The sequence below is a fragment of the Lepisosteus platostomus genome, chromosome 4 (genome assembly GCF_059453375.1).
Source record: "Lepisosteus platostomus isolate fLepPlt1 chromosome 4, fLepPlt1.hap1, whole genome shotgun sequence".
Classification (NCBI taxonomy): domain Eukaryota; kingdom Metazoa; phylum Chordata; class Actinopteri; order Semionotiformes; family Lepisosteidae; genus Lepisosteus; species Lepisosteus platostomus.
In genome coordinates this window covers 40324120-40344852 of record NC_142614.1, presented here as the reverse complement: position 1 = coordinate 40344852, position 20733 = coordinate 40324120, and the positions used below count along the sequence as shown (strand labels likewise).

Below are 20733 nucleotides of genomic sequence, written 5' to 3'. Positions count from 1 at the left end.
TTCCGCTTGCCTGATCTCAGTTTCTTCAGGTAGTGTTGTAGAGGTCACCAGGGTCACCATATTTCCAGAGTCTACCAAGGCCTGGACAGGGTTTTCCCCTATCTTGATTTCAGCAATGTGGAGATCCTCGCGGGACGGGACGCTCGCCATGAGGTAGTTACACTTTGCTTCTTCTCTGGTGTCCACTTGCATAGGTTCACACAAGTTGGGACAATTACTGGCTAAATGTCCCTCTTCATGACACTTAAAGCATCTACAGGACTCTTTCCATGGTCGGGGCCTTTGAACCAATCTTTCCTGAAGAGATGTCTTAAATTGTGGTGGACCTCGAAAATCCCTCTACTTTAGTGACTGGAACGTCATTTCATTCCCCAAACTCTTGGGGTTTCTCCTCTCCTCTTTTCGAAATTCCCCTCTTCTTTAATTCCCCTCTTGATTAATTCTTCCTTAATCAAGGCTTCCATGGCATGCTGTCAGTCCACTAAATCAACCGCCTGATCTAATGTCTGTGGATTCCCATCACTCACTTTTCTTTTTAAGTGTACAGGCAGACTCCTCACAAAGTGATCCAATACCACTCTTTCTACCACTTGCTCCGAGTTTAGTTCTTCTGGCTGGAGCCATTTCTTCGCCAAAAAAGGTCAAACATTTAAGATCAAGACAAGATCTAGCTTGTCCATTTGATACCTCCAGTTATGTAACCGGACTGCTCGTATCACCATTTTTACCCCTAATCTCGCCAAGATCTCCTTTTTTAGAGTATCATAGTTCTCAGCCCCCTCTTCTTTTAAATCATAATAGGCCTTTTGGGCTTCCCTAATTAAATAAGGTGCTACTCTCCCTGCCCACTGCTCTCTGGGCCATGCATTCCTGGCAGCTGTTCAGTCAAACGTTGTTAAATATGCTTCAACATCATCTAGCTCTGTCATCTTTTAAGCCCAATTTCTTCTATCTTACTGGGATCTCTCCCTGTTACTGGGGACCGTCTAATTTCCTCCCCTAATCTCCCCTGCAATTCTTCTCTCACCAAATTTTGTTCCTCTGTAATTCGTTGATTAGTTTCAGTTTGAATTTTATTAGCTTCCTGCTGTGCTTGCATAGCTTCTTGTTGTCCTTTTAAAGCCTGGAATTGGGTGAGGGTGGTTTGGGACAATTGTTGTATCAATTGTTCCATTTTTCTTAGCGAGAGCTCACACACAAACCAAAAGAAGAAAAAAAAATCAACTTTTTACTTCCACAATTCTTAATCCCGATCAGCAGGTGCCCACATCCTCCACCAATTGTGGTGTCTCTGGGGGGAAAGTTTATGTAAATGAGACAAAGTACTCACACCACACTTAGTTATTGTAACGGATTCGGGTTCTAGGGCTTGTGCCCTCGCCACTCCCACCCTAGTTCGTGCCTCGCTGCACTGGCTCACTTTCTTTAAGAACACTTTCTTTAACCCCGGCGGCCAGCATCCCTGTTATGCGCAGGGGAGGGTGGTGTACTGCAACCAGATCGTACAACCTGTATGTCGGCCATTCCGTTACACTATTTTCATGAATCGTACAGGATCATAGGATCTATAAGCCTGAAGTCTTGTCCTGTACAGTGCCCTGATAAAAATCAAATTAATTACACTAATTTTTATAGAATCCCATTTCCGCCAGTGAGGCTTCCATAGTACCCGGATGGAATAGTGCACGGTGGGCTTTTTAAAAATAGTTTTTATTTACGTAGACAGAATATGAAATAAGATACAGAAATAGGCACTTCACATCCAGACGAATTCACAATTATAAAAGCTGAAACATACTTTTTACGTATTTCCATTGTATGTCCTTTTTTACTTAAAAAAGAAGGTCTTCTTTAGCTCAGCTGGCAAGACTCAGGTTCGAGCCAGTGCAGCGAGGCACGAACTAGGGTGGGAGCGGCGAGGGCACAAGCCCTAGAACCCGAATCCGTTACAATAACAAAAGGACAGACAATGAAATATGGCTATTTCGAAGTCACAAATGTGAGATATAAAGTCGGAATTCTGAGCTACTAAGTCGGAATTCTGAGTTACTAAGTCGCAATTCTGAGATACTAAGTCGCAATTCTGAGTTGCTAAGTCGCAATTCTGAGTTGCTAAGTCGCAATTCTGAGATGCTAAGTCGCAATTCTGACTTACTAAGTCGGAATTCTGAGTTACTAAGTCGCAAATCTGAGATACTAAGAATTCTGAGATACCATAGCGCGTTTTTTTTTTACTCCCTGGCGGAAACGGGCTTCCATAGACATCAGAATAGTTATAAAACAAAAGACAACAAAATAAATAAAAATAAATAAATACATAGGTGTGTGCAAAATGTGATGATCATAGTCACTGTAAAAACAATAAAATATGTGAAAAATGTGCATAGGTTTATACAGGCTGATTGTCCAAAAAGTACAATGGAGCAAACATGCTGTCCATAGACAAGCAAATGAAGGGCTAACAGTCCTAGCCTAGGGCAGCGTTATACACCCTGACAGCCGCCGGGAGGAAAGACCTGCGGAAACGTTCTCTTGAACACCGTAGCTGGAGCAGTCTGTTGCTAAAAGTGCTCCGCTGCCCAGTAACAGTCCCATGAAGCGGATGAGAGGTGTTCATGATGGCTGTGAGCTTGGTCAGCATTCTCCTCTCAGCCACCACCTCCAGGGGTCAAGGCTCATCCCCAACACAGTGTCAGCCTTCTTGATAAGTTTATTGAGCCTATTTGCATCTTTTGTCATGATGCTGCTGCCCCAGCACACAACAGCGTAGAAGATGGCCGCTGCCACCACTGATTCATAAAAAATGTGTAGCAGTGTTCCACACACACCAAAGGACCTGAGTCTCCTAAGAAAATAGAGTTGGCTCTGACTTTTCTTGTACAGGGCATCAGTGTTACCAGACCACTCCAGCTTATCATCCAGGTGTACCCCTAAGTACTTATAGGAATGTACGCCCTCTATGTCCTCACCCTGGATGGAAACAGGGTTCAGTGGAGACTTATGCCTTCTAAAGTCAAAGATCATTTCTTTGGTCTTGCTGGTGTTAAGCTGGAGATGGTTAAGATGACACCACTCCACAAAGTTGGTAATCAAGCTCCTATATTCCTCCTCCTTCCCCTCTCTAATACACCCCACAATTGCAGATTCATCTGAAAACTTCTGCAGATGACATATCTCAGAGTTGTACCTGAAGTCAGAGGTGTAAAAGGTGAACAGTTATGGAGCAAGGACAGTCCCCTGTGGAGCCCCAGTACTGCTAACAATCTGTTCGGACACACAGCTCTGTAGCCGTACATACTGTGGCCTGCAGGTCAGATAGTCTATAATCCAGGACAGCAGGGGAGTGTCCACCTGCGCCGCCCTTATCTTATCTCTCAGTAAAGGTGGATAGATGGTGTTAAAGGCACTTGAGAAGTCAAAGAACATAACTCTCACAATGCTCCCCGTCTTTTCCAGGTGAGAGTTAGCTCTGTGTAGCAGATAGATGACTGCATCCTCCACTCCCAAGTGTGACCGGTAGGCGAACTGCAGGGGGTCCAGTGCTGTACTCACCAGGGTTCTGAGGTGGTCCAGTACAAGCCTTTCCAGAGTTTTCATTAGGTGTGATGTAAGTGCCACTGGTCTGTAGTCATACAAGACTTTAGGGTGCCCCTTTTTGGGTATTGGCACCAGGAAAGATGTCTTCTAGAGCATCTGAACCTTTTCTAATCTCAGGCTGAGGTTGAAGATGTACTGTAGCACTGAACCCAGTTGGTCCGCACAGATCTTTAGCACCCTGGAGCTGACACCATCAGGACCCGCTGCCTTCCCTGCATGACTCCTCAAATCCCTTCTGACCTGGTCAGCTGTGATGGGTAGGCCGAGGAGGGCAGGGGATGATGGAGTAGGAGTAGGAGGGATCACATGATGGGGTGACTGAGGACATGAAGAGGGTATCTGGGGTGAAGGCCTGTGAAGTGAATAGACAGTGGACCCTGTATCGAATCTGTTAAAGAAAAGATTCAGCTCATTGGCCCTCTCCAGGCCTCCCTCACTCTGTTGGCCGCCGGACAACTTGTATCTGGAGATCTTCCTCATGCCACTCCACAATGATCTCGCATTGCTCTCCCTCAGCCTGTCCTCCATTTTCCTCCCATATGCCACCTTGCTCTCCCTAACTCTTACCTTCAGCTCTTTCTGTGCTCACTTCAGCTCCTCCTTGTCACCTGCCTGGAAAGCCCTCTTTTCCTTATTAAGGATGGCCTTCAGATCACTGGTGACCCAGGGTTTATTATTGGAGAAGCAGCACACTTTCCTGGTGGGCACTGCACTGTCAACACAGACGTTTATGTAGTCAGTGATGCAGTGGGTAAGACCATCAATGTCATCTCCATAAGGCTCACAGAGTATCTCCCAGTCCGTTGTTTCAAAACAGTTCATCAGTGCATCATTAGCCTCAGCTGACCATCTATATATTTTGTTTCCTGACGAGACACACCTGTGTCTCATTGTTTTTCGGATTAAGCACTTTCCATCTGCGGGTGAGCTGGTTTCTCTTGGCAGCCATCTTGCTCAGGTCTAAGTCGAGTATATTGAGCAAATCGTTCCTGAAATACCTGTCCTGGATGACCCTTCCCCTGGTCATTTTACAATGTGTAGCATTTTTATGTTGAAAATTGTTGTTGTACACTGAGCAGTTTTTTAACTTCATGATAATTGATCAGATATGTTATTTTTGTCACTATTAGATATTTACTGTTGAACTAGAGAAAGTGATTTAAAATCAAAGTTATTTGATTCACTCTTACAGGTGCACTCTCACCTAAATACTGTATGTGCCAAGCCCTTGACACACAAAAGATAGTTTGAAATACAACTTTAGCAGTACTAAGAAAAATTTACAAATCAGCAAATTTACTGTTCTTGATCATTGTGTTTTTATGACATAAATAGGATAACAAATTATTTTTTGTAACAAAAGCTTTCAGAAAGTTGATACATATAATAAAATGTGCAACAGTATATGCAACAATATATTATTTATGTGAAGACATATTTTTTTTTATTTTTGTCAATACAGTACTCCTCTAATGATTCTTACTCAACTAATATCAAGTATTTCAGTCAATAGTGGTCATTTACCTGTATGTAAAATACAGCAGAGGAAATGTTATTACAGCAGAATATTTCAAGAAACAATATTTCCTAATGTATGCCTGCTGTTTTCATAGTTTTGAAAAACCATGGACTGTTTCTTAGCCTAGACCAAGAATAAAAATCAAGACAAGGTCACAAATAGGACAGCACATTTGTGAAGGTCATTACTAGTGCCCAGACATACACAAACAGAGTTCATTTTTCAAATAAATGAATTGTAAGTTAGTAAGCAAAACAGAAATAAATAGGTTTTCAACACTAAACCAGGTAGCGGTACAATAATCCATCCATGGGCGGAGCGGTGGCACTATGGCTAAGGATCTGCGCCTATGTCTGAAAGGTTGCCAGTTCAAATCTTGCGGCCGGCAGAGGAATCCAACTCCGTTGGGCCCCAGAGCAAGGCCCTTAACCCCAACTGCTCCAGGGGCGCCGTATAAATGGCTGACCCTGCGCTCTGACCCCAAGCTGCTCTCCCTTTCTGTGTGTCTCAATGAGAGCAAGTTGGGGTATGTGAAAAAGACAAATTCCTAATGCAAGAAATTGTGTATGGTTAATAAAGTGACCTTAATCTTAACCTTCTAACCACTTTATCCAGTGCATGATCGCAGAGGAGCAGGATTAGCAGGCTAGGATTAGGTGCAAGGCAGGATACACCCTAGATTTAACATCAGTCCATCACAGGGCACACACAGACACACAAACATTTACACAATGCCAATTTTCAAGAAGCCACCTAACCTACTAGTGTGTCTTTGGACTGTGAGAGGAAACTGGAGCACTCAAAGCCAAGTGAAAACTTGGAAAGAACATACAAACACCACACCCCAGGACCTGAACTCAAGATTCTTGGTAAAATAATCATCATATTAATTGTACACTAACATTCTAATAGCATAAGAAAAGCTCAAGCTTATTTTTATTATTATTCAAAATACCTTTTTTAATCATTTAAACTTTGTAAACATAATTTAAAACTTTTATTTTTGTGTTTTGTACACTGTAATTCAAACAATACTAAAAACCACATATACAGGTACGTAAAAATCCGTGGTATTCAGCTATTTTGTCCTTGGAACTCAGTAGGTCCTAGTAATTACATCTATAAAACTGAATTATAGTACAAAAATGGATTATAGGAATTAATGTCTAATCTTGTAAGCAGTCCTTGAACTAAATATGGCTTCTTCTTTAAAAACCATGAGTTCATCAGATATGTGACTGTACAGAATGCATACTTCTACAGAATTACACTCCTATCTCTGTTTTTGTATTTAGATTTGCTAATTAATTTTATTACATAAACACTAAGTTTTTATTTTTTCATTGCTGGTACCACAGTGTCTAAGAATTCTTTACTGCTTAAAATCTATCAATGTGAGTATCTAAGTGTGGACAAGTCATATTTTGACCGTTTATATCCTTATTCATTAAGATGGCATAATGAATACTGTACATAATGTACACACAAATCACAGTCCTATGAAAATGTGCAAATTCTGTCATCCACACTGACACTCACTCACTTCAAAATTTCATAATAAAAGGCCTGTCTGTTTGCAAGTGCTGTGAGTATTGTCAACAATACAATTAGATACTTCAAAAAGAAATATAAGAAATTTTCCTACATTTAATCACTTATGAACATCCTGATCCCCTATAGTTTGGATCATTTTTTTTAACTCATTTAGTGTAAGCACTATATAAGTGTAACGATGATTATTATTATTTATATAATTATTATTATTAAATAAAAAGATGTGTGGACAAAATTATGTTTTCTGTATATGGTATAGGTAAATACACTGACTAAATGCATTCATTAATTTACTGTATATCTGTGGGTTCATTCCATTAATTTGGTTTAACGGTATGAAGAACACTATGCTGACAGCAGCCACATTGCAAAAATGTTATTCACCGAGTACTGAATAGCCTTAAAAGACCTTTATCTACTTGGTATTTTTTTCATTTGCCCTCAGTTAAATTATATGGAATTTGTTAGTACCTTTATTGTCCTGGTTAATCAAGTTGATTCTGACAACTGTCACAAATAATACAGTACTTCCAAAATATACATTCAACAGAAATGGGTATAAATGGGTCAAAAGTAATCAAGTAAAATGTTTGAATACTAACACACAGCTTACACATCAGTGTAGTTTCCATCTATATTTTTATGTCCAAACCTGTTTTAACACATTGTAAGCTGCTCTTGTATAGCATTTATAAATAAACAAATAGATCAGCTTTAAGAACCACAATAAGTTGGGCCACTATTGAGAACAATACAAAGAACAACACTAGATTGTTGTTCTTTGGCTGTGTTGTCTGTGTTGGCTGTGTTGTCTGTGTTGTCTGTGTTGTCTGTGTTAAGCTGCTGTTGCACTGCAATTTACCTCACGGGATCAATAAAGTATCTATCTATCTAGATATTACCCTTATGTATTTTTTGTAGCAACAGATCTGATTGTGGTTCCTGAGGCACATGACATTTAATATTTATAAATTGTTCTCAACTGAAATATAAACTTCTATATTTTGTAAAAGTAACACACATATAATATAGCTTTATAAATTAATATTCCATTTAACTTGAAAGTTTGAGTTAAAGTTTTTCTTTTATTTGACAATAATCTATGCAGTATATTACCAATATTTTGAACAGAAAAGTTAACTAAGGATGGTGTTAGATTGTAGCTCTTTGTGTTAAGAACCAGATTTTTGTTCTGAACTAATAAAAATTAATATTTACATTATTTCTCCTAAAAAACTGTTGTTTCTTGGTGATTAGAACATAGCCACCATTGCTTTTAGGGAAACAAAGAAGAAATGATATTGAATAAATGTGCAATATGATCAATTACTATTAATGGAATCAGTCCCATTTGACTTTAAATTCACAAAGATCACATTCATATATATGGTATATTCATATATTAGTAAGAAAATTAAGATATTGGAGCTAATTTAATATGAACTATATTCATGTTAATGTAATTAAAAATGCATTATTTGATTCATATTAATGAAACACTAAGCATAATAAATTGAAATTGTAGTATTGGTACATTATTCATAAAAATGTGCTCTTCATCTAATATACATCCGAGGGTAATAACAGCAAAGATCAGGTACTTTGTTTTTAAGCATGAAAGGAAAGATGAGAGAATGTAGTATTACAAACTGTGATTTTTAATCTGATTAATTTGACTTACTTTTGCTGGCTTCTTTTAAAGAGTCTTGAGGCTTCTGCAGCTGCTTTTCTTGCATCAAATTCCTCCCTTTTCAGGACCTCTCCACTTCCCCTGTAGCCCAGTTCTACAAGCTGGCGAGCCAACTCCTCATCCTAAAGGAGCAATGAAAGCGATCTGGTGAGCTGGGAGAATTAGGACTGAAGGTATAATACTCATATGAAACCATTTTTATTACATTAGTAAACAATTTGTAAATTAAGGGTAGCCATAGGTAATTAAACTGTGGAAGGTGTGGCAAAATGGCATTCTTCATATTTTGATCTTTACAGTATACTGTATCTCTGCCGGGGGATAATTTTCAAATATCCAGAAATGTCTGGGATTTCGATCAATTAACAAAAGTTATAAAGATAAAGAATTTCTTAACTTCTCTAGTTCGCTTTGCGACCTACTGTACATTGTCTTTCAGTTTTTGTCCTGTACGTGTATGATTATGTCAGAGCGAAATCGGGCGTCAATATCAGTCTTAACTCAGTCTGTGCAGTGCGGAAGCATTCCCTCGAAAGGCTGCCTTTTTTGTTTCTCGTTTTCATATCATCAAACACAATGACAAAGCGAAAGTTTAAATTCACAGCAGAACCCCAAAAAATCCGTATTTAAATATTTAATTTAGTTTAAACTGTCAGTAAATTGCCTTCAGGATGACCACAAGGATATGTACAGTACCATGTTTTTTCTCATATTTTACTACCCCTCTAGCAGCAAAGCAGGGTACCTGACACCGCTGCATACCTGTCAACTATACAACCCTGTATGGCTCATGCCAGATTTTTTCATGTTGATATAGTCAATACAGAAATTGTACTATGGAGGCAAAATGTTGTTTGTGAACAAGTATTTCATCAAGGCACAGAATAAGTTAATCATTTAACCTTATTTCACTCTTTTTTAGTCTTTAATCATGCTCAGTCTTTGCTTAGACTCTACTAGTTCAAATCTTTACACATAATAATACATCATTTCTCACAAAGAAATACCAGTGAAGCAGAGGACACATATGGAAATTCCTGTACAAAGACGTACATTTAAAAAAGAATACTAGAGGCACTCTTTTACACCTTGTGTGAATATGGAACCACATAACCAGCCATGTTGTTGTAGATGATACCCTTGCTTCTTCTACGAAATGGCTAGATGAGATCCTTGGATAAATTAGCCACTTACTGCCAAGTAATCTAAATGGGCCAGAGTGTCTCATCTTGTTTGTAACCATTAACTTAACTAATCTTAACTTTTTATGCTGCTATTCACCTTCAACAGCCCAGAATCCTTGAAATCGTAGCTAATGTTGGGTATTCATCATTGGAAGTGAAAAAGGTTTTTAATATATAATCACTAGATCAATTATTTAGCTAACAGCATTGAATGCAGAACCAATATTTTCCTCTATAAGTGTTTTTACAATTGCAGACCATAATCATTTTGCTAATAGTTTTGTACATTCTGTTCCAGTGTGGAGTTTTCTAAAATATTCATATACAGTACATACACTACACTACAAATGTGCTAGTGGTCAGCTATGTGATAATATCTAATCACATTAAACATAATCACAAAGTGGAATAACAATACTGAGATAAAAAAAATAATTTATTAAGGCTTTATAACTTAATGTAGAAAATGTATTTTTGTCTTCCCTCTTTGAATTCAAATACCAGAATGAATAATGAGAAATCATGAATCTGATGTCTTCTGCCTGCTGATATGATGTGCCCATTGTGAATTCGCTCCGACAGTACTGGAATGTGTTCTCACCACTTTAACTGAGGAAAATATTTCAATACTACTTTAAATGTTGCCCCAATAAAAAGACACATGGCAGAATTTGCACTACAAATATGTACTGGAATGTTTACTAATAATGTCTTTTTTTTTTGCCTGTTGAAAAAATGTGTGTTAATGTAAATACATAATATGAAATGCTATAGGTTTGCCACTGCATGTTAGATTGAGGGTACTCTGTCTAAGTTAGGTCCACCCAACTGCAGCAGTGTTCAGCTAGCAATATCCCACTATGGAGGGGATAACAGTCAAAGATGCACCTTGTGACAGGTTTTTTACAACTTACAACTATAGGGAGTTAGTGATTTGATGAGCTACAACTGTGGGCTGTGTTACTTATACAGCCTGCCTACTCCTCTGCAGATGAGGGATTGCAGTCTTTCTTCTGTGCAGATCATGGGGAGAGACAGAAGATCTATTTCTCCTCAGTGATATGTTGGTGGAAGACTCTACCATCCCACTATGAGTGTGGTAAGAGTGAGCAGTGGTATGGTTGTGAGTGCATTTGAGGGCGTCACCTGGCACATGCAGGAGCACAGCAGCAGGTCTGATCAGTGCTGTGCTATCGAGATGTGTAGGCATGTATGAGTCATGGGTTGTCTATGGGTGTTGCGCCTGAGAGGCTGCTCGTCTGTGAGTGCCATGGAGGTGGCAATTTAAAGCTTAAAAAAATCTACACCATCTCTTTGTGCTTTGTGAGAGATACTGGTGACTGCAGACATGTATCCGACAGGAGGCTGGTAGCTGCATTATGCCCATGATGTGGCAGGGCTAGATAGCAGGGTGCTCTGGTCATTGCCTACCCATGTAAGTGAATGGTGTGCAGGGAGACAGCAGGCTGAGCAGGCTGCAGTCATCTTCGGAAGGGGAAAAACTTTAAGATTTAGGAGCTCAGAGGTTTTCTGTCCACGTGCACATAATGACAAACTGAGGTTCTGGAGGTGTTCCAATTGAACATGGCTATCAGACTGGAAAGTCTCTCAGTTACCTCTCATGACCAAACAAATGAAACCAAGTAAAGAGCAGAGAACAATTGTGAGGCTAGAAGATTGTGTATGTGAAGAGTGGTGCTGGGTCTATCGGGCAGCTGGAACTCTGCCAGCAAATTAGTATGGAGTATGCATGCGGTGGCAACTGGTCCTTAAGGGCCACCCACATCTTTCTCAGAAGACAGCAGGGGTTGTCTGTCCATTCCTGGCTTTCTGAGAGCACAGTGTGTCTGATACAGTTTAGTGACACAGGACTGAGGTGTCGGCAGCTGTGAAGTGTGTGAAGCACAGGCTGGATGGATAAAAGAGAAGTAGCTCGCACCTGCAAGTTTGACTGTATGAGAAGCCTGTGCTGAGGAAGCAGAAAGCAAAAGGTGGAACTACCGTATAAGGAACCCTGTCTCTGCACCAGAAGAGGAGCAGAGATTGCCTGTCTACTTGACTCTTTGTAAGCACAGTGTGCATGAGAGGTAAACTGGCTGAACATGGTTCCGAGGTGAGCTAGTTGAATAGTGCACTTTAGAGAAATAGTAAGTGAAAAGTATTAGAGTGTACTGAAGCTTATTAGCATCACAGAGAAAAAATATTTTTCTGCATTTAAACGAGAGAGCATTGTGTTTAAATTAGAAACTTTTTACATTTAAATGAGATAACATTGCATTAAAACAAGATAATTTTTGCATTTCTACAAAATAACATACCTCTTACAATGTCTAAATTTCTAAACTGTTTATAAAGTAATTTCTTTCTTACTTAATAAAGGCTGTGTGCATGCTACCTAATTCATATACCCATGTAATTAATATAACCAGATGCACATAACCATGGCCATAGACCCAGTAGAGTATGACTTTGCAGCAATGTTTTTGCAATGTTTTGGACTTTGCAGCAATGTTTCACAATCCATTATAAATAATGTACCACAAAACCAAAGCTCCGGGGATGGGGGATGGGGAACAACACACATATGCATTACTATTGCAAAACTATTACAATTCTACTGTGCAAAAAAACTTCCTTAACGTGTCGTAATAAAACTGGACTAACAGACTAAAGCATTAATGGAGTTTTTCCATCAACATATCCATGTATTTTTACATTTTATTTATATCTAGCTTTCTTTGCCCTTCTATATCCATTGCTTTTTGTTGTGGTTATCTTGGTGGATTAATAATGTCCATTTCATCATACTGCTTTTGGATTTCTGTCATATGGTGGTCAGCACACCAAATAACATCTTACCAAAAAAAAAAACAGAAACTGAAACTGATACTGTTGTGTGATTTGTTTTGTTTTAAAAGAAAAACAACAGAGTGAGACTATAGGATAGCCTAAGCTCTCTGGTATCTAGTCTGTTAGCAGTTCCAGTGATCAGTTCCAATGATTGCATTGCTCTTCTTGCACTGAGTCTAAGCAATTTGTATTTAAGTGACAGCATTCTGGACAACCACACAATTCTGCAAATTGCTTCTAATAGATAATGTTTACTTTCACCTCCAACATACCTACTGGACCATTCCCATGACATGTTTAATTTATTCATTTATTTTAATTAATAGATATTACCTTGGTATCATGGATTAATCACTTTTATGTAGTAATCATAGTTTATCTAAAATAATACACTTTACATACTGTATTGTGACTTGCACTAACTGTGGATTTGATTCATTTTAGAAAATGTAATAGCAAACAATTTAGAATTAATAAGGAGCTGGATGTGTGTAATGTAATACAGTATGTCCCCTGTGTAACAAATTTATAACATTCATTTTAGATGCATTCAGTATAGATTCATTTTGTAAAAAAAATAAGTAACCAGATTCAATCAGAGATAAAAACATGATAGAAAAACATAAAGCATAATTCTGTTTCTATATTATACAAAAATAGGTGCTACATTACAAAGAAAAATTTAGTCATTTTCTAAAAAGAATACAGAAGAACTGAGAGAATAGACTGAAAGATTGTAAAAACATGTCATTAGAGTGCAGTGTTTTTCAGCATTATTGTGGAATGCCCCATAAATACCAACCACAGTCAGAAGGACAATGTTACTGCAAGGACTATTCAGAAACTGCAGGCACTGAAACAATTTTAAGTTGAACACATACGAATCCATGAAAATGTAATACATCTTATTTGTTATAAAAGTGCCTGCCATGCAGTTGAACTGTATGTTGATATCTAGTTAGGATAAGCACTCCTGATGTATTGATTTTGTTTGTGATTTTTGTCACAGATTAATAATAAAAAAATCTCCACAGATAAAAAAAAAAAATTGGTTTGAAGAAGAAAACCTTATGGTAAAAATATAAATTATTGAAATTTAATATGAGCACATTGTACTGACTGAAATCTAGTCTAAAAATGCCTACTGTATAGCTATCTCCTGAAAACATGCATGGTTAACAAATTGTATAAAAAATACATTATTTTCTATAACTTTGCTAACCTAAAGATTGCTTTTTTATAGGCTTCATCTCCTGAGCACCAGATTTACAATTTACACATCACCATGTGGTTAGCGATGAATTTGTTCTAAGATTCAAAATAATATTGCCTTCTCAAGAGAAAAGTAAATTCAATAAACAAAACATCACAATTCACCATTCCTATGTACCAGTTCATAAATAAAAGATGTTGATTAAGTAATATTCAAACATAAACTGTAATGTTTAGTCTTTAATAATACATAAATCCATCATTCTTTAAAGAAAATTGACCATGAGACACTTTTGAAACTTTTCACTCTATTTATATTATACATATTTAAAGACTTACAAAACCAAAAATGTTCTTTTGGGAAGAAATGAAAATGACTCACATATATCTTCTATCCCCATTCATATGCCTGATTTCAGCTGTTTTGCACATTCACAGATTGCACTGTTACTGAAGATCCAGAAATATTTCTACCAGTTAATCCTAATGGACATACAATAAATGAGAGTTTTGCTTTCTCCTTGTGTTCTGTTAGAGGTACAGTATATGGGAAAACAACAGTAAATTAAAAAGTACGGAATCACATGATTTTCTTTAAACTAAAGCAAGTTTTTTTTGCAATAGGCATACATAACCTGTATGGTTTCCAGAATGACACACTATAAGACTTAAAGGTTACATGTGTGTGAATTATATATTTTGACAAAATGTTCTGTTTGAAGAGGATTAATTAATAAAGTTTAATAGTGGTTCACAGACCCTGATTATAATGTACAAACCACCAACTTTCTTCCTTATATGAGTAACCGACATCAGACTTTGCTTCCTCGTTCTGGCAGCCCTCCACTTATCTGTCTTGTGGATGGTTCACCTATCAATGTCCTTGTGGGAGCCCCTTGACTTATCTCACTTGTGGGGTTGCCAGACCATCTTGTGCACATGGCCAAGTTTTTACTACTCTCGCAAAGCATGATAAAACAAATTTAAAGCTGCCTCAATCAATAAATCTAAGAGATGAGATGGATGAGGATTGGTATCTGTAGTTAGATGCCCTTTATTGTATTCTTCTTTTGTGGGTATGTTATCAAACAATAAAAAATACTCTTTAGTGAACAACTAGAAGGACCTCTTCCTAAACTATTACATTCTTCAGTGAATGATATTACAAAATGTCTTTTTCTTGTAAATTACCTGCACATTACTTATGATTTATTTTTTTTCTAAGTGTGTAGCAGCTCGTCAAATAAAGATTAAATACATTTAACTGCAGAAAAATGTACTCATAAAAAATCTTTATGTAACAAATCTTTCCTTAAAAAACTGTAAATGAAAATGCTGAAAATTGCAGAGATTGTCTGACCGATATGGCTGTTATAAACTGTTTCCTGTCAGCGTTAAAAAGCAATACTAAATTACATTCTCTAAGAATGCTCACGGGTACCCAAGCCAGAGACTTTTTTTCGTTTACAAACTCTCATCAATATTTTATAAAGTGGAGGTTACATGATACTTTACAAATACGGGGTGTCATCATTATAGGTTTTAAAAAGAAGAGTTAGTACTGTAGTTCAGTAGCTGCCATTTATTCATTTTCTATTTAGAAGAATTACGTGTTTAATGTGATCATATTTCACAGATCTTTTTATTTAATATTAAATATCGACTCACTGCTAAGTTTACTATATTTAATGGAAAATGGAGTACTTACTCGGTGATTTAAAACTCCTTGGTACTTTTGTAGTTTTTGTTTACAAATCATTCATCAGAATGATTATAAATGAAGCACTGTCAAACGCTATCATACGCGACTGGTTGGGTTTTTTTCAATGCACTAGATTGTTGCGCCACCTAGTGCGACTTGCGTGTGCAAGAATCAGATACATTATTTGCTAGTTATAGTGTTTTTAAATGTCAAAAACATGTCAATGAGTCAAAGTGTATAACAATTAACCTTTATATTAAAACAGGCATAATTTCTTTATAGCGAGGTACAGAAAACACATTTCAATTTTTGATGCATAATGAAAGTTAAAGTTTTCTTTGAACTCGAGTGAGGGAAACAGCCGTTCAATCAACTGAAATCGACCCAATGTGTTAAGTTTAATTGGGGAGCTACTGTACCTTTCTCGCCCAATATTTACATGAAATAAACATAAAAATGTTACCTCTAAATAATATAAATCCAAAGATGTGATCTGTGAGTCAAGGAAGTCCTCATAAGTGTGAAACTCTGTTACAATGTTGTCGAGTGCTGCAGCTGCGTTGTCCTCCTCCATCATGTTTGTAAACGTCTCATTCCCATAGCAACAGCAGTCACTTCCTGTCCCTGTGACAGAACAAAGGCGCTGTCGAGTGCAAGGCAGGCACAGTGGGTCAATTACAACGAACTGAGAGTAGTAAGAAGGGATAAAACCGTGGTTTAGCTTCGTACTAAACTAGCACGCCATGTAAATAACATTTAGCAAGAATTATGCTGAATTTAGTCCCCAGCTGTGCACTAATAATGTCCCCAATTAGTAACAGATGATTCCCTCTAGAGGTTAATGAAGGCTTTTAGTGTCATTCTATGTGTAATAGTGGATCACGCAAGTGAAACTCCAGACATTACTACCGGCTTATTATTAGGAAAATAAAATTGTCAGTACCTAATGAATTAAAGCACGTTCATATATGGTAATATTCTATAAAATGTTAAATATTAAATACTAAACAGTTTTTTTTATTACTACTCTTACAGCTCCACTGTATAAATATAAATATATTTATAATATATTTTTTTTATTTTTCACTTTTACAGTCTTCTTTTCCTAGAGTATGTGTTTTCAGAAAACATGATTATACTGGTGTCAAATAAGAATGCTACCACCTGTTTTAATTATTACAGACCAGTAGCACTTACGTCTACCATAAAAAAATGCTTTGAAAGGCTAGTCATAAGGCATATTTATTTAGAAAGCAGGGTGGGGACCACATACAGTACCTCTTCACATAAATGTGGTGGCTGTAGAGATGGTTAGAAGATTTAAGCTCCTGGGTTCCTTCATTATTAATGATTTAACGTGGTCCCGGCATATAACTAGAGCTACAAAGACAGCGCTGTCGTGCCTTTACTTCCTCATACAGTTGAATAAAATTGGTCTATCTTCAACTATCCTTACTACATTTCACAGATAGCCATTGAGAGTGTGCTCACATGGTATTACAGTATGGTTTTGCAGCAGCTCCTTGTCTGACTTGAAAGGAATTACAGTGGGTGATCAGGTTGGCCCAGTACATTTTTGGAGTACAGCTCACTTCTGTTGTGGCATTTTTACAACTCACTAAGCATAAGAATCATCCTGGTTTCTCACATTTTTTCTCCCCTTCCCTCTGGTAAGCATTATAGGAGTATAAAAGTGCATACCTCCAGATTCAGAGACTGGTGTCAGATTACTGAACTCTACCCCTAACACTGACTCACACTGATGTGTTTTTTTCTTCTCACACTGCTTGTCTGACTTGTATTTAAGTTGTGTTATTTAACTTTCGTGTTTTTGCTGCTGCTGTTTTGTGTTTATGTTATGTTAATGCAATGTATCAGAGCATATATGCAAATAAGCATTTCATTGCACTTGTGCATATAACAAGAAAAAATAACTAAAAAAATCATATTGATATACACAATCTAGCACATTGAAAAAACTTTTAGGAATATATTATAAGATTTGGCAGTAACGATTTTGACTTTCTTTTATTTTGGTAAGGCAGTGTCATCATTCCAACAATTCTAAACACATTTAAAATTAATATCAGATGAAGCACAATGAATAAAACAAGAAAGTACACAAGCCTTTTTGTTGCTGCTGTTGATCATCCTAATGGAAGCCTGGTCAAATAAATGATCAGTCATAAATGTGTACATGTTTGTGAAGCATAGAAAAGAAGAGCAAGATAAGTGATTTCAAAACAGAGGTAATAAAGGTAATGATGTATAATATGTGTAATAATGTAAAAATTTGAATTGAATTTGGTTTTGAGTCTGTCAGATCCGCACAACTATAGAACCATAGACATATTATATTTTCAAGATAGAGATGTACTGTAGACTATTTGAGGTGTTTTTAGTAGATATTAACAGATTCATGTCTTTTGAAATTGTACACATGCCACATGGGTTGCCTGGGTAAAAAAAAATGGGTCTGCCTGGACAAACAAAATTATGAAAGAAAATGTACAATACAAAAGACTATTCATTGATTATACATTATCAGAATTAAAACGCATTGTTTTTCTTGTGTTTCTCCTGTATTTAATTTAATAGGGGTATTGTGAACTGGACCTATAGTCCCTTCAGATTGCAATCATTCTTCTAGTGACTGCAGCAGGAGCAGAGAGGAGCTTTGCAGGGCTCAAGTCGATTAAAACATACCTGAGGTGCAAAATCTAGGCAAATTGATTGAACATTTCCCATCTGCTCAGCCTTACTGACCTCACCTCCCTTGTTATTGAATGCTCTTGTTTTTTATTTCTTAATTTCATATTTATTTCTGAAATTCCTTTCCAAAATCATTAATTAGTAAGTCATGATTTCCTAAAATATAATAGTAATACAGATCCTGTTCATCATTACTTATTGTTATTAATGCTCCTTTTTATTACTTTGAATGTTAAAATAAGACATCTTTGTAAAATGCATGCCTCTTGTGCTTGTTTTTAAGTTATTGTTTATGTGTTTTTCAAAGCTGGTTAATAAATGTTTATTTTATTATTCTATATAGTAATAAGATTATGTTGGGAGCTGATAATACAGTAATAGTGCACTTTGTTATCTGGAGGGGTCTCTTTCTTAGGTCATGCCTAGAACCCCCAAAAAGCTACTGTAGGTCTGGTTCTGCTTGTGGGCACAGGTTCTGCAGTTTTAATTTTGCCTGAGCACCTCTACCAACAGTATTTCAATAATTATAATTTTGCCTGCATAATTATAATAATATCACAAGGAATGTATCACAAGGATTTATTCAAAGAAAATGTTTAATGTTATAAGCTGTTTATCTGCACCTGCAACACTCTGGGACAAAAGTTCAAAAACTGAGTTTTACATTCTGAAAAAAGAAATGCCAGAATTTGAGTTGTGCCTTGTGATTGTTTTCCACCTACAAATCTCAGGAGAACAAGTGCTCTAAAATGATCCACATTCTTGTGTTATAAATGCATTCTGCTGACACCCAGCCCACAGGACGTAAACAGGACAGTAATATTTCAGCAGAATTTGTCACTGTCATGTGACACAACATCAAAGTACATGTAGATGGTTACCTATCTGAGTCCACAGCTCAGCTCTCTCCAGAATGAAAGCAAACAACTAGAGTAGAATAGAAAATTGATTAAAAAAGTACATTAAATTAAATTAGTCTAAATGGGTCTCTCCAATATTTGTGACCAAAACTGGTAATAAATTCATATGTGCTGATGAACCGAATTAGGCTGTTGTGACTGATAGTTGCCTCTTGCCTTTCATTGAAGACATACTGTCACAATTACTTTCTTTCATAATGTTTTCAATTCTTAACCTCAGAAGTGCTTACTGACAGGGGAAGTGTTACCTAGGTAACCACAGCCGAGCTGAGTAGGAGTAATAATTAGATACAGCTGTGGGGGAGATATACTGTAAGAGAAATCGAAGTACTTCCCTAAGAGAAGACAAAGCCCAGATATAATTGATCTAGCTGCAGACGAGGACTGACACAAGATCGGGTCTCTCATATATTAGGGGTAGAGCTGTGGCTCTGTGGCTAAGGATCTGCGCCTGTGGCTGGAATCCTAGTCCGTTGGGCTTCTGAGCAAGGCCCCTAACCCCAGCTGCTCCAGGCGCAATGTACAAAGGATTACCCTGTGCTCTGACCCCAAGCTTCTCTCTCCCTATTTGTGTGTCTATGTGTCTCATGGAGAGCAAGCTGGGGTATGCAAAAAAGACAAATTCCTAATGCAAGAAATTGTATATGGCTAATAAAGTGATCTTATCGTATATATATACACTATATATGTTGAGGCTAGGCAGTAAGAGGTTCCTTGCTAAAGCAGTGAGATCAGCTGGAGTGAGACACTGCTGTTTGGCCTTTGGATAGGGCAAGTCTGCGCTATGTGAGAGCATACTAATAGTTGTAGCTCTAAGCCCCAATAAGGAGACAGAACAAGGGAATAATGGACCAGAAAGAGCATCAGTTCTGGTGAGGACTGTGAAATTTTCGAGAGAGTAAGAACTACAGATTTAAAGGGATGGCAGCCTGTTTGAGGTGAAGAACAGGCCTGGTCAGGGAGTCCAAGAGAGAGAGGTATTGTGTTAGTTGTTGTGTTAGGACAAGACAGAGAGTAGGGTACTGTAAATCAGAGGAGCCCTCACTCTGGAGGACATTGTAGCATTGAGTGATGGAAAGGGCTCATCTAGCTGCTGACCTAGAGCGGAGTTAGAAAATATTGTAGAGTATGAGAAAGGAGTGAGGGAAGCTCCTAGTAATGGAAGTTAGCGTTGGGGGCCAGGCACAGGAGAAGGGGTGCCAGGGACATGAGAGAAAAGCATCGGAGAGGTTGCGAGAGTATATGTTAAGTCTCAGCATGAGAGAAATATGCCGAAGACATTGAGAGTTAGAAGATTCTAAGCTTGAGAGTGAGATGCAGGAGACCCAGTTCTGAGTGGAGAGTGTGAGACGGTGTCAAGAGGGGATGTCAGTGGCCGGAAGCAGTCCTGAAAAAATAATGCATATACCTCCATTATAGCATTTCCAAAATACCTCAGTCTCCAGAATCGTGAATTTTTACTGTCAGGGTCCCCTGATGCAAAATACTGTAGCTTTTTGGCACAGTGTTTGAGCATGGTCCTGTACTCTACATCAGAAAAATCACAGTAGTTAAAGTTAAATTTTCTCTTCGTTGAACTATTGAATTATAAGAATGTTAATAGAAAGTCAATTGACAGGGAGATACTCATCATCAAACCCAAGATATTTGCTAAATGCTGTGCCTCCCTTTCTTGTTAGCATTGTGCAGAATATTGTAAGGGTGTCTGACAACATAGACAATTACTCCAAGGAACAGTGTATAATTTTAAGCATATCATTAACTATTTTAAAGCATGTCTGCTTCTCCCACAC

General features: G+C 37.5%; 1 protein-coding gene across 1 annotated transcript in view; it reads right to left on the bottom strand.

Annotated features, from left to right (window-relative positions):
* cfap299 (cilia and flagella associated protein 299) overlaps positions 1-15917 on the bottom strand; it is a 258827-nt gene extending 242910 nt beyond the window's left edge. The window contains exons 1-2 of the mRNA XM_088629493.1: positions 15772-15917; positions 8352-8482 (exon numbers count right to left, since the gene is read on the bottom strand). Of these exons, the coding sequence (XP_088485619.1) occupies positions 8352-8482; positions 15772-15885 (245 nt within the window). The 5' untranslated portion in view covers positions 15886-15917. The remainder of the gene's footprint in view (positions 1-8351; positions 8483-15771) is intronic.
* Positions 15918-20733: the final 4816 nt, after the last annotated feature.